Raw genomic sequence first — 16,709 nt, forward strand, 5'->3', positions numbered from 1 at the left:
TATTTCTCTAAGAACTCTGGTTCCTTTTAGTGAAGAATGCAGAAAATGCATTTAGAAACCAAAATGCAGGAACTAGCTATATCTATTTCTACTGGTTTTTTGCTGCTGCTATGCCATCTCTAGTGGACAGAGCTAAGAAATGTGTCTGTTTACTTCCATATGTGCACTTTCAGATATTTACTTTTATCTATTAATATTAGAAACCATAAATCCACATTGGTAACAGTGCAACACCACAGTATTTATTCCAATTTCCCTTATCTGCAAACTAAGCTCTCACTCAATTCAAAGGAGCCTCACACAACAAAAATCCTAAAACATATTCCTTAGAGTAAATCCTATTTCATAAATCATTTAACACTTACATTACAAATAAAATGCAATCATTAGTATCATCCTTTGAAATTTTTAATTTTTATTAGATTTATTTTCTCTTGCAATTTCCCCCACACTGTTTTTGATATAACTTAATTGGGCTAAGTTTATTCAGAAATTCTCTCTGAAGTTTACACTTTTAAAGTATACTTTCCAGGTCTTTACTTTTCCCTTCCCACAGGCACTTCTGAACAGATACTGAGTCATTCACATATAGTCCATTTCTGTCAAATATTTTTACATCTTATAATATTCCTACAGATTTTGAAAAATCAAACACCATGATGATTCATTATTCCTTCTAAGTGACTGATTTTGTTTAGAAGCTAGAATGACTAAATTTTTACTAGGATATATTCATGTGTGATCTTTTTAATTAATCTTTTTTTTTTAAAGATTTTTTATTTATTTAACAGACAGAGATCACAAGTAGGTGGAGAGGCAGACAGAGAGAGAGAGGAGGAAGCAGGTTCCCTGCTAAGCAGAGAGCCCGATGTGGGGCTCGATCCCAGGACCCTGGGATCATGACCTGAGCCGAAGGCAGAGGCTTTAACCCACTGAGCCACCCAGGCACCCCCTTTTTAATTAATCTTAACCAGTTCACAGTGCTTCCATAACTTTTTTTTTACCTGAAACTGGAATGAAATAATAAATAAATACCGAACATACATTATTTATCATCTGATCCAATGCCACTACTCATAGGTATTTACTTAAGTGAAAATCTGGGTCCACAAAAAGACTTCAATGGAAATGTTGACAAGAGGCTTATTCATAATAAAAGTTGAAAATAAGTCAAATGACCTTCAACAGGGCGCCTGGGTGGCTCAGTGGGTTAAGCCGCTGCCTTCAGCTTAAGTCATGATCTCAGGGTCCTGGGATCGAGTCTCTGCTCAGCAGGGTGCCTGCTTCCCTCTCTCTCTCTCTGCCTGCCTCTCCATCTACTTGTGATTTCTCTCTGTCAAATAAATAAATAAATAAATAAATCTTTAAAAAAAAAATGACCTTCAACATGTGAATGCATAAATAGGTTGTGGCACATCCATACAATGGATTATTACTCAACAATAAAAAGTAGCAAACTACAGATGCATGCAATACCATGGGTGACCTCAAAAGCACTTATACAGACATATAAGATTATATAACCCATGATTCCATTTACATGACTTTTTAGAAAAAGTGAAACTGTAGGGGCAGAAACAGATCAGTGGCTGCCAGATCTGTCTTAAGCATGATGGTATTTACACAATTGCATGTATTTGTCAAAACTCAAGGAATACACTTATAAAATGGTGAATCTGATTTTAGTAAAATTATACACAACTTTTTTTTTCAACAAAGACTGTCTTTTTCCCACTGCACATTCTTCCCCCCTTTGCTGAAGATTAATTGTATAATTATGGGTGAAAGGACTTGCTCTATAATAAAAAGCATTAAAAAGCCATACTAATTAAAACATTACTTTTGGCATAAGCATAAACAAAGAGTTTAGTGAAACAAAAATCAGCAGCTTATCATGGTACAGAGGATGTTAACATCTGCTGGCTTAATAATGAAACCAAAATAACATGACAGTATATATCTTTGGAATATGTGGAACAAGGGGTCAAGCATTGACTGGTTCTGTGCAGCATCAAGATTCTGTCTCTCTTAAATGTTTCTACATGCCTATTTTTCCTCAAGCAGACACTTTCTCATGGCTGCTAAAAGTCCCAGGTCACCAACCACTGAACATGATGTTCTCCTTTTACAAAATCCCACGTCGGGCATTTATTTGCCCACTTGGATCAAATGTGCTTCCCAGGAATAAATGTGAAGTCAAGGGATATGGAATCTTCAGGAGATCTACTAGTTCCTATGTCATGAGGGTAAACTGGTTACTAAAGGAAATAAAGGTAAGGGGTCCTGAACAAAAGTACCCTCTACAAATGATAATTTAGCACCTTACGTTTCATAAAGATGGTACTTCAAACTTCAATCACATGGCGACCAGATTATTCCTTTGGGAAAACATTAGATCCTTATCTCATACCTTATCTAATCAAACAGTAACAGAGAGACAGATCAATGGATAATTCAATTTAACTTAATGTTTATTTCACATATTTTAAATATAAGGTATACATGAGATAATGATTTTTTACTAAGTGCTTTTCTCATATAGATGCAAAGAAAGCTCAATGAATTAGACACTCATTTCATATAATGTAATAACAAATGGGTTTTTCTAATGGTTAGGCTCACTATATGGAGATTTACTGAAAAACAGCCACCCCTGAATCAGTTTCTCACAACATGTCCTCTCTGGAGGCTAATGAATGTTAGTATTTCTGAATTAATAACTCTTCAAAAAGGTACACATGTAAGTTTGTTAAACCATTTTCAGAAAATCCCAACTCAACTAATTTAATTAGAAAAAATTTTTCTCATATAAAGAAGCTCTAGGGTTGGTTGATTCACCTACTCAAAAGACACTGCTGACCCAACCTCTTTCCAGCTTTGTGTTCTGCCATCTTCAGATACTACCTTAGGATCAAAAACTACTATCAGATATCACATCCAGACATAAAAATATCCAGGATAATCAAAGGGCTTTTTAAAAAAAAATCAAATATTTGTTAGCCTCTGGAGAATCCTGCTTTCCCATACTTCACTGAATATTCTTCAGAGTTTCTTCTCACTGGCCAGAGCTGGGTCAGACGCTTATTGTAAATTAATCATTAATCAGGATATGTTTTTCAAAATTAGGTGAGACCATGAGGATCTAATGTATTACTGGTTAACTAGAGTTAATAACAGCATAGTATATAACTGAAATTTGCTGAGAGTGGAACATAAACGTTCTCACCAAAAAGGCGGGGTGTGGCTGATAAATTTGTGAGGTGATAATTGCGTTAATTAACTTGATGGGGGAATCCTTTTACGGTGTCTTAAATCATCACATTATACATTTTAAATATTTTACAATTTTGTTTGTCAGTTATGCCTCAATAAACTGGAAAAAATTAGGTCAGACCAATCATGATTCATTTCCTGAATCTTCTACTGGCATAGAGTGAAGAACAGCGGAGTAGGTAATCAAAAGTCTGCAAAGCTCCAACAAATCTGCTGCAAGTCATATAATAGCTAACACTTGCAGCACTGTATGCAGTGTTTTAGTACTTTGTATTTAACAACTTCCCTAGTCCTTACTAGAACTCCATGTTAGTAGTGTAATGGCAGTGTCACCATTTTGCAAAAAAGAAATGAGAAACAAATGTTAAAGGATTTGTCCCAGGCCACACAGCTAATGTGCTGTGTGGGACCTGAGCCTAGCCAGTACACTTTCAGAGTCCATGCTTTTAACCACTGTTAAAACAGTCCACAAACTCTGGTCCATAAGCTAAATCTGGCCAAGTCTGTTTTTCAATGGCCCATGAGCTAAGAATAATTTTTTACATTTTTAATAGGTTGTAAAAAAAAAAAAAAAGTGACAGAAAGCACATGTAGCCTTAAGGTTAAGGTATTTACTATGTGGCCTTCTACAGAAAAAGTTTGCCAATCCTTGCACCATATCATGGTTGCCAACACATACTTTACTAGAAGTAAAGGCAAAGAACAACATATGGCATGTTGCTATACACATAGTTCCCAGGTTACATCTAACTTGGATTTGGCACACTCAAACCTACTTCAGTTCACCAAGTAAACATTTCAGGGATGGGGTTGCTTTGTTAATGAACACATTTTATGGTGGTAAGTACAATGAGCTTACTGTTCACAGCAGCTTTCTTAAACTCAGAGTAGTGCTAAACATGAAAAATATATACCTGGCCTCTGTATCTCCCATGTTACAACTTAAAAATCTTTTCTAAAGAAAAAAATTTCTGTATTTTCTAAATCCAGTTTCCCTCAATAATAATTCTCTGAAATACAATAAAATATGTTTTGCTGTAAGCTTTCAGAAAACCATGTGCTTACATGGTTTCAGTCTATTAGTTTACCTGAGGTTCAATGAGAAAATACCTTTTGGTAAAGGCTTTTTAAAATTTGTTGCAATCTCAAGATTTCTTAGCTCTGATTTCTCCAGTTATAATAAGTTTCATTTGTGGATTAGGTTTCTAAACACCAAGATGTTGACAGAGATTTCTACTCTTGTGTGAGTTCACCAACACACAGTGAGGGCTGACCTCTCAACAGAAAGCACCCTACATCCTACTCCATAGAGAGCATAGAATACAAAGAATTGCCATGGAGACCATTAAGTGTCAGACCAGAAGTGAATTACATCATTACACTCACAGCCCACTGGCCAGATCTCATGCACATCATCCTACTTGCTCTCTGCCCAGTTTGGTAAAAACACTGCCGGGTATCTCCCCTGTATGGTCTACAATGTAAACTGAAGGCTGACTTTTGGTAGGACTTCCAACATTCATTACAACCATAGGGTTACCTCCCTGGATATACTTTCTGTCAGGCCAACAGTTCTGAGTTAAAGCAAGACGGCTTCACCATCCATCTTTACAGTGTTTTTCTTTTGTGTACTCTCTGATGTGTGGTGAGAGTTGCTTTGTGGCTGAAGGTCTTCCCACATTCATTACATTCATAGGGTTTCTCCCCTGAATGAATCCTCTTATGTTTAGTGAGGGTCGAACTATCATAAAAAGATTTTCCACATTCGTTACATTCATAGGGCCTCTCTCCTGTGTGTGTTCTCTGATGTACATTGAGGGATGCCCTCTGGCAAAATGTTCTCCTACATTCTTTACATTCAAAGGGCTTCTCCCCTGTATGAATTCTCTGATGTTCAATGAGCTGTGACTTTTGGCAGAAAGACTTGCCGCATTTGTTACATTCAAACGGTTTCTCTCCAGTATGAATCTTCTGATGTTTACTGAGGGTTGACTTCTCCGAAAAGGTCTTCCTACATTCTACACATTCGTAAGGTTTCTCCCCTGTATGAATTCTCTGATGTTTGAGGAGGACCGACTTCCCACAGAAGGTCTTCCTACATTCACTGCATTCATATATCTTCTGCCCTGTGTGAAGTCTTTGATGCTTAATGAGGGTTGACTTCATATGATACATCTTCCCACAGTTGCTACATTCATAGGGCTTCTCCCCTGAGTGTATTCTCTGGTGTACAGTGAGTTTTGACTTTATACTAAAGGACTTGTCACATTTATTACATTTATAAGGTTTTTCTCCTGTGTGAGAGCTTTGATGCACAGTCAGGTCTGACTTTTGGGAGAAAGATTTTCCACATTCACTACATTTGTAAGGCTTCTCCCCTGTGTGTGTTCTTTGATGCTGATGGAGGGCTGAGTTCTGGTAGAATTTTTTCCCACATTTAGCACATTCATAGGGTCTCTCTCCTGTATGAGTTCTTTGATGTACAGTGAGGGTTGACTTCTGGTAAAAGGATTTCCCACATTCATTACATTTATATGGTTTTTCTCCTGTGTGTATTCTGTGATGTATTGTGAGGTTTGACTTCCGGAGGAAGGTTTTCCCACATACATCACACTCGTGGTATTTCTCACATTCTTCACCCATGTGAATTCTAGGATGTTTCTTCCAAAGGACTGACTTTTCACAGCTTTCCCCACATTCACTGAATTTATAGTGACTCTTCCTTGAGTAAGTTATCTGACGTAGCATGTGGTTTGACTCACTCCTGAAAGTTTTCTGACGTTTATTATAATCACATAATTTCTCTCCTGTGTGAATTTTCTTATGTGCAATCAAGAGAGCATTACTGTGGGAGGTTTTAATGCAATCATTATATTCAGGCAGTTGTTCCACAGTGTGAATCTTTTGTTGCTGAATAAAATTCTCATTATGATAGAAGATGCTCTCATTTTTATCAAATTCATCAAACTTTTCTCTAGTATGAGTTTTTTCATGATTAATATCAGGAAGCAATTTCTTGTAACCATTGCCATCATCAGATTTCTTTCCCGAATAGCTTTTATTAATGGTTAACTCTGACATATTTTCTGAACCAATTCCATCCAGATTATATTTACATGGCAATTTTATGGAAGGAATAGAGTCTATGCACAGATTAAGTGTTTTCCTTAACACATTCTCTTTCTCTGTAGTCACTTTTTTGTTATTGATAAATGCATGTTGCCATAAATGTTTGTCTTGGTTTTCTTTGCTCTCTATTATGCCATCAACTTTCAATTCTTCTAGAAACAAGAAAAACATACCTTATGAATCTGAAATGACTACTAATAAAATTGGTCTAATACACTAATACATTCCTTTATGCACCCAGCCCTTTGGTTTTAGAGCTGGTCTTTTGGGATAAAAGTAAAGCTAAATCAGTATTTTCCATTCTCTCTACTTTTCTGAGTAGCTGGTGAAAGAGATGACAACAAAGCAACCAATCAAAGATACTGTGGTGGAAGAGGGGAAAGTAAAATTGGCAACAAACACACACATATTTATTTGGTCCTTCACGAATATTCACTTCAAAATGGATAGGAGTAAAATAAACATTAAAAAATGAAAATAAAGGATTCACTAAGAGTGGATGAATCACAATGGGCAGGATTCACAGTAAGATATGCTCAATTATAAGATTATATAATAAATGTGATATGGAAAACATGAAGACAAGATTGTTTTTCAAAAAAACTGCAAGAGGAATGAAAGTGTTTGGAGAGAATGAATTAGAATCTAGGTGCTGATTTTGTTAACCCTACCTCTGAGAGATAGCCAGAATTCCATGACTTTGCACACTATATTACCTCAAACCTAGTCTATGGGGTATTGTTTTTCCTAACTGGTCTCCTTGTTTCTACTCTCAACTCTCATGGCAATCGGCTTCCTGCATCTCCCTCCTGCTAATACAAATTCCATGAGATCAAGGAATCTCACCACCAAGGAATTTTACCATTGCTCTATCTCTTTCATTTAAAACATGACTGGCATGGAGCAGTGCTCAATTAATACTGGTTAAACTAATTTTTTAATTCCTGAAAACAAAAGAAGTCCTTGAAAATGAAGGGACTATGAAGCTGAGACTGCTAGAGGAAAGAAACTAACCAACATAAAATATTAATATGACATGGGAATAAATTTCAAGGTACAAGTAAAAGGGAGTAAACTCCTAAAAACCCAACCAAAAAAGAGAACATGTATGTGTGAGAGTGTATCTGTGGGGAATTTAGGCAAGCAGGCTAGGAATCCTTAGTCATTTCCAAACAGAGCTTCTTGAAAGAGATTCTTAAAAACACTCCAAAGATGCATATACTTGAAACAACCACCTGGAATCTAATGGATTAGTCATCTAGGTAACACTGGCTTGCAGATTCTTTCTCTAACACCCATGGTGCTTCTTGCTCTAACTCCAAGATCTCCTCTGGTTTGGTAATGCAATGTCCTGATAACGAAAAATGATACAGGACACAGGAAAAGCTGCCTGATTTTAGGAACTCAGAAGAAAAACCAAAGTCCAGCTTCAGGAGCTGCACAGTGAAGGGACCCAATGGAATGTTTCAGTGTGGAAGTGAGAAAAAATAATATCCCTGGTGTCCAAACCTAAGTATCATTAAACTCTAAAAAAGATCCACATGCTTTGGTAGCAACAAAAAGACATGCTGATGTTACTCAGAGAAGTTGCATACCTAGCGAGAGAAAGATGTTATAGTTCTCCAGCATCACATCCCTGTACAAGGTCCTCTGATCGGGGTCCAGTTGACCCCATTCCTCCTGCGTAAAGTTTACAGTCACATCCTCAAATGAAATTGATCCCTGTAACACACATATCTAATCAACCAGAAGTGCTCAAAACTATATGACAGAGTAAATATATTAGGAACAATCCTTTACCATGTTTACTATTGAGTTTATTAGAAAAAGTTTATACAGGAGACTTACAATAGTCCCTGTTTTGTTTTATATGTGGAGGGAGAAAGAGAAATAAAATAATAATAATAATAATAATGTAATAAAATAATAATATTTATATAAAATAATAATAATAATAAAATAAAAATTGTAATAATAATAATAATAAATACATACAGGGATGCCTGGGTGGCTCAGTCGGTTCAGTGTCTGCCTTTGGCTCAGGTCATGATCCCAGGGTTCTGGGATCACGTCCCACTTCGGGCTCCCTGCTCGGTGGGGAGCCTGCTTTCCCCTCTGCCTGTTGTTCCCCCTGCTTGTGCGCTCTCTCTTTCTCTGACAAATAAATAAAATTGTCAAAAAAACCTCCACACAAACACATACAAGCCCAAAATATACATGAAAGTGTCCTGGTTTCTGTGGATATTAAAATACATAAAACACAGTTCCTACTTTCAGGAAGCTTACAATCTCATATGGATGCAAACTGAATTAAATAATAGCAGAAGATCAAGAGAGAACTAAATTTGGAGCTTAAAGATATAAAATGCCCTAACCTGTGGTAATTCTGGCATTGCTCATTTAGACAAGAGTTCTTCAAAGTATTTGATAACTCACCCTTTTAAGAGAGGAAAACTTTCAAGCATCAAATTGGCACAAATCTGTGGCAATACATAAATATGTCTGACTCTCTATAGGAGATCCATACTTTGCATGGTACTAACATGCATGAATTTCAGTTACCACAATTTATTTAGTTATACATAAATATGTCTGACTCTCTACAGGAGGTCCATACTTTGCATGGTACTAACATGCATGAATTTCAGTTACCACAATTTATTTAGTTATAACAAGAGTCCCCCAACACCACAGATTTCAGTTACAATGGTAACTATGAGTAATCACATAAAGTACAAATTTTGTTGCTTGTTCTTCAATTCGCAAATCACTACATAAATAACCAACATCATGAACAATTATCAATTGTGTCATTTTTTCAAAGTCCACCAGTGACTGATCACTGCACATCTGTTACTCAGTCCACACACAATCAAAACACATGTTCCTTCCTTGTCTCCTGGCAATATGTCATCTTGCAAAAACAGTTAAATGGTGTGCAAAAGGGAACTGAGCAACAAAGATGAAAGAGCCTCAAAGAAATGAGATGTGATTACAGTAGAAGTAAAATGCAAATCAAATATAAATGGACTTTTAGAAGAAATACCTGACTGGGAAAGTTGATACTGCCTCCATTTGAGACACTCTAGATCTACAACCCACGGATCTTAATGAAGAGGTCCTTAGTACTAAATATTATAGTATTTTTTCATTTTTATACATTTTTTAATGTTTTGACAAATATTTTTAAAGATCACAGAACAACTACCACCTTCCCCCATGATTAAGATCACTTTGCATGATTTTGGTGTATGTGCCCATTTTTATAGCCCCACACGACAGTACAAAGAGAGCTGCCCATGGGTTCCATGCATGTGTCTGCATACATTCAGTAAATGGTATATACAACCACCAAATTAACCTAAGCTCCAAGTAGATAGTGCTCTGATTGATGGGCTGAGGAACTAATTGAAGGAATGTCAGACCACTCTGGGCATTTGCCACTCTTTATAAGCACAGCTGATGGCTGAAGGATAAACTAGATTTTAAAAAGTGTTTTAGGGAAATGCTTCAGGGGCTCTAGCAATGCCAAGTCAGCCAGAAAGAAAATGGATACTGAATTTGTTTTAAGGCAGGTCTTTGATGAGAGATCATGATGATCTAAATCCATAGTATGGGAAATCTCCACTTGAAAAATCAATAGTCCGTTAAGGTTGCCTATATACTCCCTTGCTGATAATCTAAAAGGAAATTCACCAGGTTGTATCTTTTCAACAATTTCCTTTATAAATCCTTGAAGTTAGTTCTTTCACTAAGGAGAGAAAACAGATAAAGAAACAGCATTCTATATTTCTGAATAACTCACAATAGCTACCTACATGAATCAAACCAAGTCTTCACATATAAAAACAGACAATGAAGTTTCACTAGAAATTTAAGAACCAGTAACATAAAAGACATTCACCAGATGAAGTGAAAAACTGAGTAAGAAAACAAAACTATATAATTATTATGATTCCAAGAATAGGAAACTACTGTTTTTAAAGACACTGGAGATTAATTCTACTCAAAAGAACATTACCTCACCTCACCTCCATTGGCAAACAGAATAAAAGGACAGGTAAGGCTGTGGAAAAACTGGAACCCTTGTGTACATTGGTGGGAATATTAAATGGTACAGCCACTATGGAAAACAGTATGGTGTGTCCTCAAAGAATTAAAAATATAATTACCATATGTTATTAGTTTGCTAAGGCTCCCATAACAAACTACCACACACTAGATGGCTTAAACAAAATAAATTTGTTTTCTCACAGTTCTGGAAGCTGGAAGTCCAAGATCAAGGTGTTAGCTCACTGAATTCCTCTTGTCTCTAGAAATTTCAATCCAACTACCTTGGAAATTACAGAGACCAGATAACTTAGTCATGTCTAAATATTGAACCTGTTTATAAAAGATTTTTTAAAAATTTATATTAAAAAATGATTCCAGGTGTCTGGGTGGCCCAGTTGGTTAAGCATCCACCTTTGGCTCAGGTCATGATCCCAGGGTCCTGGGACTGAGTCCTGCTTTAGGCTCCCTGCTCAGCAGCAAGTCTGCTTCTCCCTCTCTCTCTGTGATCTCTCTTGCTCTCACTCTCAAGTAAATAAATAAAAATCTTTTCAAAAATAAATTTAAACAATTAAAAAACGATTCTGATCACTTCTATAAAACATGAGATGTGGGAAGAAGGGACAGTAAAACCTGCAAAAGATCAAGTCAGGTCTAGAAAATAAAAATTCTTGATGTTGATGGAAAAAAGACAAATATAAACCTATGTTAACTGTTTCCAGGAGAACCAACAGAAAAAAATAGAATAGTGAATATTCAAACCACTGGAAGAAAGAAATATAATGAACAGAGAAAAATTAAGGAAAGGAAAGAAAATGGGATAAATAAAAATACAAATAAAGATGGAGAAACTAAAAACTAAACAACAGTGACCACAATAAATATAAATGAGTTAAATTCCCAATATAAAAGGAATATCTTATGTCATGCATACAAATAATCCAGCCAAGTACTGTTTACTAGTCACATGATCATAAAATATGTATATATTTATATATGTATTTCTTTATATACACACCACATATATATTAACACATATGTATGTATTTATACATACAACACAATAGATCGCTGTTGTATCTTCTTATAGGACCTGTTATGGTTAGTTTTATGTGTCAATGTGGTAGGCTACAGTATCCAGTTATTTCATAAAACACTTATTAAGTGTTGCCATGAAGATATTTTATAAATGTGGTTGATATCTACAGTGGGTTGACTTCAAGTAGAATACCCTCAATAATGTGGGTCGGCCTCATCCAAACAGTTGAAAGCCTTTATGGGCAATAACTTAAGTTTCCCCCTAAAAAAGAATTCTGCCTCAAGACTGCAGCATTAAGTCCTGAGTTTCCAGTTTGCTGGTTTGTTCATCAAATTCCAGATTTGCCAGCCCCCACAATCACATGAGCCAATTCCATAAAATGAATGTATACCTATGTGTATTTATGTCTGTCTACATTATATGCCATCTGTACACACACACATCTGATTGGTTGTTTCTCTGGGGAATACTGATACAGGGCTTACAAAGTATTTATTCTTCTTCATCATAGTTTTTTTCTCCATTCTATCTCCTGCCTCTCTCCCAAAAGCCACCAGAAGATGAAAGAGATGAGGGATGGAATCCATCTAGAAGCTAAAGCAGGACCACATGCCTAACAACACCTTGATTTCAGACTTCTAGCCTCCAGAACTGTGGAAGAATAAATTTTTGTTGTTTTAAGCTACCAAATTTGTGGTAACTTGTTATAGCATCCACAGGAAATGAATATACCAACCCTTTGCAAAAACCATCTAGAAAATCAACAATTTGCTTTGCTCAGAAAGACTATATCTGATAGGCAATAGCACAACATTAAATAAGCACAACATTCAGAGTTTGAATTTAAAATTGAGTGGCTGTCCATCCTTTGAAATAGTTAAAAATCCACAGAATATTAAATCAGTCAAGAAAAATAATAAGGTAAGAATTATAATAGACCAAAGATAATCACATAAGGATAAGTTTTCCTAAAAGGCAACAGGAAAAGGACAATACTGTAAAGCAGACAAAATAAACCATTAACTTGAGGGGCACCTGGGTGGCTCAGTCAGTTAAGTATCCAACTCTCCATTTTGGCTCAGGTCATGACCTTAGGGTCATGAGACAGAGACCCACATGGGGCTTCATTATCATTGGGAGTCTGCTTGAGATTCTCTCCTTTGCCCCTTCCCCCCTCAAATAAATAAATACACCTTAAAAAAAAATTCAACTTGAAACAACTAAGTTATGCTTTGGCCTTCTGCTCTCTGTACCACTATAGAGCAATCAGGTGAAGATGGGCAGCATTCATCTCAGACTTGTTAATTGAGATTATCAACTACCTTACTTTCAGGAAGACAGAGAATTTTTTCAGACTTCAGGCCAGGAAATTTTTGTGTCCCATGAAGAACACACACACACACACACACACACACACACAACTTTTTATTTTTATGGTCAAAGCATTATCCTTTTGGACAGAGTATCAAAGATAAATCTGCACATAATTCTTATTATAAAAGTTACTGTTACATAATATAAAGTATAATATATATATATATATATATATATATATATATATATATATATATATATATGTTACTGGAAAAACAATTACAATTATCTCCACATAATTAACATGTTGACCTTTCCTTGCTTTCAATCTGTTAACTCTGTGTTGACTCTGTATTTTTCCTTGACAGTTTATTAGTTTTATCTTCATTGTTTTATGCAATGGAAAACAATGTGAGAAATGAAAAAGAGCTCACCTGGGATTTATTCTTTTTCTGTTCTTTTGGGGAATGTACAGAGAAGGTTGAATGTACAGCTATGGGAGAAGTAAACAGTAGGTCATGTGAGATTTGGCTGCTACAGACTTTTGAGATTCAGCTCCTAAAACCCCATGCCCACCAGACAGTTAAATATTACCCTGTAGGAAAACGTTCTTTGGCCCCTGAGAGTCAGCAAGAATCATATGCAGGGTGAATTCACATGTATGACTCTGACAGGAACTGTAGAACTTGGCTGAACAATTTTTCACTGGGTTAATTTCCTAATGATTTAAATTTTTCATTTTTCTTTTAGAACCAATCCAGTACTAATTTAACAAAGAGATCAAAAGACAAATAGTTATTTTTGATTATCAATGTTGTTGGAAAAGTACTCAAAATATTGTTTACTTACATTCCTACTGAGCTGCTTACCCTTAGAGTTAGAAAATCACTCTGCAGAAAAAGATGAGGTTGCTTTACTGACAGGCCTACTTTAAAAACTTTCTCACTAAGTTGTGATAGAACCTGGTGGATGACTTACATCGTGGTTTTCTGGTGCTGGCACTGCTGTTAAAAACTGGGTGACTCTGCGCAGGCTACTTACACCCTCAAAGTCAAGACTTCTCAGCTCTGAAATTAAGCAGACACAGATGACCCTATTCTATGCCTAGAAAGTCAGGGCAGATGGAGCAGTAGTGTACCTCTAGAGAGACAAAGAGAGCTCAAAAATCTAGAAAAAGTGGGTGGAGGCTGAAGGCAGAGTATGTTTACTAAAGACAGGAGACAGAATTCCTTCCATTGTGCCTACAGATCTCTCCCTGCAGACCATGCAGACCCGAACCCTCTAATGATTTAATATTTTCCATACAACCTGCCCCTCACCCACCACTCAGTGTCCCACTCACCTATCTTTTCTGAAGCTTGGTCCAGACCTTTCACCATCATAGTGAGGCCCTCTGGATGTGATGATAGTGAGGCAATGCTCATTCTGAGCAGAATAAAGAACTGCTACTGCAGACTATGCAAACCTGGGACCTGCTCCTTTCTAGCAGTTTCCTGCCTCTGCTCTAAAGCTGTGGTTGAGAAGTCTGAGGTCAGAGGAGTGACCTTCAAGGTGAGATTCCTGTTCCTGGAGCTTCCTCCTTCCTACTTCACAAAAGCTGCTTTCTTCCAAGGGAGCTGGAACCTAGGCTTAAAAGACAAGACCATTTATTTAGAAGTTTCATTCAGGGATCCAAACTCACTGAACTTCTCTACCTAAACTCTTAATGCCACTGAGGATGCTGAAAGTTGGACAATAAGTTGCAATAAGGGGAGGTGAACCATGAGAGACTATGGACTCTGAAAAACAATCTGAGGGTTCTGAAGGGGCGGGGTGTGGGAGGTTGGGGGAACCAGGTGGTGGGTATTAGAGAGGGCACGGATTGCACGGAGCACTGGGTGTGGTGCAAAAACAACGAATACTGTTATGCTGAAAAGAAATTAAAAAATTTAAAAAAATAAGTTGCAATAAGTTCTGCAATCTGATCCAAGGGCTCTGACATGCCAAGACATCCCATAATGCATGATCACAAATGAGATTCAGTGCTCACACACTTTGGGGTTGCTTTCTTGGGTCCTAAAGAAGGTGCTGTGAGAAATACAATGCTGGTTTTCGACTGGGTTGTCCACCAGAACTGTGAGACCCTGAGTATTTTACTTGAGGCCCCAGAGTTTCAGTTTTCTTGTCTGCCAAGACTGAAAACAGTTACATAAAGGCTGTTATTAGGATTAAATAAAATTTAGCCAACGAAAAGGAAAAATACCTTAAAAACCTTAACAGCTAATATTAACTAAGCTCTGCCCCGAATGTTAAAACTGTATACGTATTTTAAAAACGTGTGTAAAAAATGTTAAACCAGAGAACAACCCCATGTGGGACATAATATTCTTGCTTTACAGATGAAGAAACCTAGTCTTACGTACCGCCCTCATCTTGCCAGCAGTAATCAACTTACACTCGGCTCCACCAGGATCCAAAGCTCTGGCCCCCTTCCCGCAGCCACAGGCGACACCGCGACCCCACCTGGACGCCGGCCCCCACCGGACGGAGGGACCCAGCCCAGCCGTCCCTCCCGAAGCCACCCCCCACTGGCCTTCAGCTGCCCCCCTCCCCACCGCCGCCCCCGCAGGCCCTCGCCCACCGGGTCTGGGCTCACCCGCCGCTCCCACTTACACAGCTCCAGCCCCCCTCTAGGATTTCCACCGCCGGGCGGGGAAACCCACGGAAAACACCTGGAGACCGAAGTCACACATGCGCACAACGAGCCTCGGAGACCATGGAAGACCCTTTCCCCGAACCTGCGCGGTGTGAGGCAAGGAAACGTAGAACTACGTTTCCCATAAGCCCTTGGCACCACGCCCCGACTTAAGAGTTTCCCCTGGAGGGCCGAGGTCGCTCTCGGGGCCTCTCCCAGGGGCTTGCTGGGTGGACCTCGTTCTTTCTGGCCAGCAGGGCATTGCAAAACGATGCAATCCGAAGAGAGGTTGTTGAACGAATTAGTTTAGGAGAGTGAGCTGCAGGCGCGCCTGGGTGACTCAGTGGGTTAAGCCGCGGCCTCCGCGGCCTTCGGCTCAGGTCATGATCTCAGAGTCCTGGGATTGAGCCCCGCATTGGGCTCTCTGCTCAGCAGGGAGCCTGCTTCCTCCTCTCTCTCTGTCTGCCTCTCTGCCTACTTGTGATCTCTCTCTCTGTCAAATAAATAAATAAAATCTTAAAAAAAAAAAAAAAAAAGAGAGAGTGAGCTGCAAAGGACATGTCAGGGACTGCTAGGAAATCATGAACTATACGTTTACAATATAAAATTGTTCATTTTGGCCATTGTACTGAAAACAATAGTATCTCCTTGCCTCCAAACTCCTGTCCATCAAGAGGCTCAGATTGTGATTTTATTTTTGAATAGGGTCTTCAAAGAGGTATTAGTTAAGTTAAAATGAGGTCATACTAGATTAGGGTGGGCCCTGATGACTGGTGTTCTTAAGAGAAAACAGGAGACAGAGGCATGGGAGAATGCCTTGTGAATATGGAGACAGATTGGAGCGATATGGCTACAAGCCAACGGGTGTCAAAGTTTGCCAAAAAACATCAGGAGTTAGGAGAGAAGCATGGAACAGATTCCCTCTTAGAACCTCTAATAGGACCCAACCCTGCTGGCATGCTGATTTTGAAGCTGGCATCCATCTTGTTAGGTCAGATGAAATAATGAACACTAGGAAACATATTGTTTCCAGGCATAGCTGCGCCAGCCACGGAACACATGGATCCAGGCCCAAGAGATAGGAATGCCTGTATCATTCAAAGGAACATGAAGGAAAGCAACCCACTAGCTTATGCACACACAAGCAGATACAAGCAGCTGATCAGCACTCTCCTAAACTCATAACCCTGATGTACCTACTGAAATCTCTAATCCATATAACGATGTTTT

The 16,709-nt window shown here is 38.0% G+C and overlaps 1 protein-coding gene across 10 annotated transcripts in view; it reads right to left on the reverse strand.

Moving 5' to 3' along the window:
- Window positions 1-2,453: 2,453 nt before the first annotated feature.
- Window positions 2,454-16,709, reverse strand: part of LOC132016604 (zinc finger protein OZF-like) — a 62,131-nt gene continuing 47,875 nt past the window's right edge. For 3 of the 10 annotated variants that reach the window (XM_059398066.1, XM_059398067.1, XM_059398070.1), the window contains 5 exons: window positions 14,148-14,433; window positions 13,240-13,298; window positions 8,398-8,556; window positions 7,998-8,124; window positions 2,454-6,554 (listed from right to left, as the gene is read on the reverse strand). In XM_059398066.1, coding sequence (XP_059254049.1) covers window positions 4,882-6,554; window positions 7,998-8,124; window positions 8,398-8,556; window positions 13,240-13,298; window positions 14,148-14,229 — 2,100 coding nt within the window. In that variant the 5' untranslated portion in view covers window positions 14,230-14,433 and the 3' untranslated portion in view covers window positions 2,454-4,881. Of the gene's footprint in view, window positions 6,555-7,997; window positions 8,125-8,397; window positions 8,557-13,239; window positions 13,299-13,654; window positions 13,696-13,783; window positions 13,873-14,147; window positions 14,434-15,239; window positions 15,331-15,457; window positions 15,600-16,709 lie in introns of those variants that run through there. The other 7 variants (XM_059398074.1, XM_059398073.1, XM_059398075.1 and 4 more) reach the window with 7 other exon arrangements.

Source organism: Mustela nigripes, chromosome 4, assembly GCF_022355385.1.
Source record: "Mustela nigripes isolate SB6536 chromosome 4, MUSNIG.SB6536, whole genome shotgun sequence".
Taxonomy (NCBI): Eukaryota; Metazoa; Chordata; class Mammalia; order Carnivora; family Mustelidae; genus Mustela; species Mustela nigripes.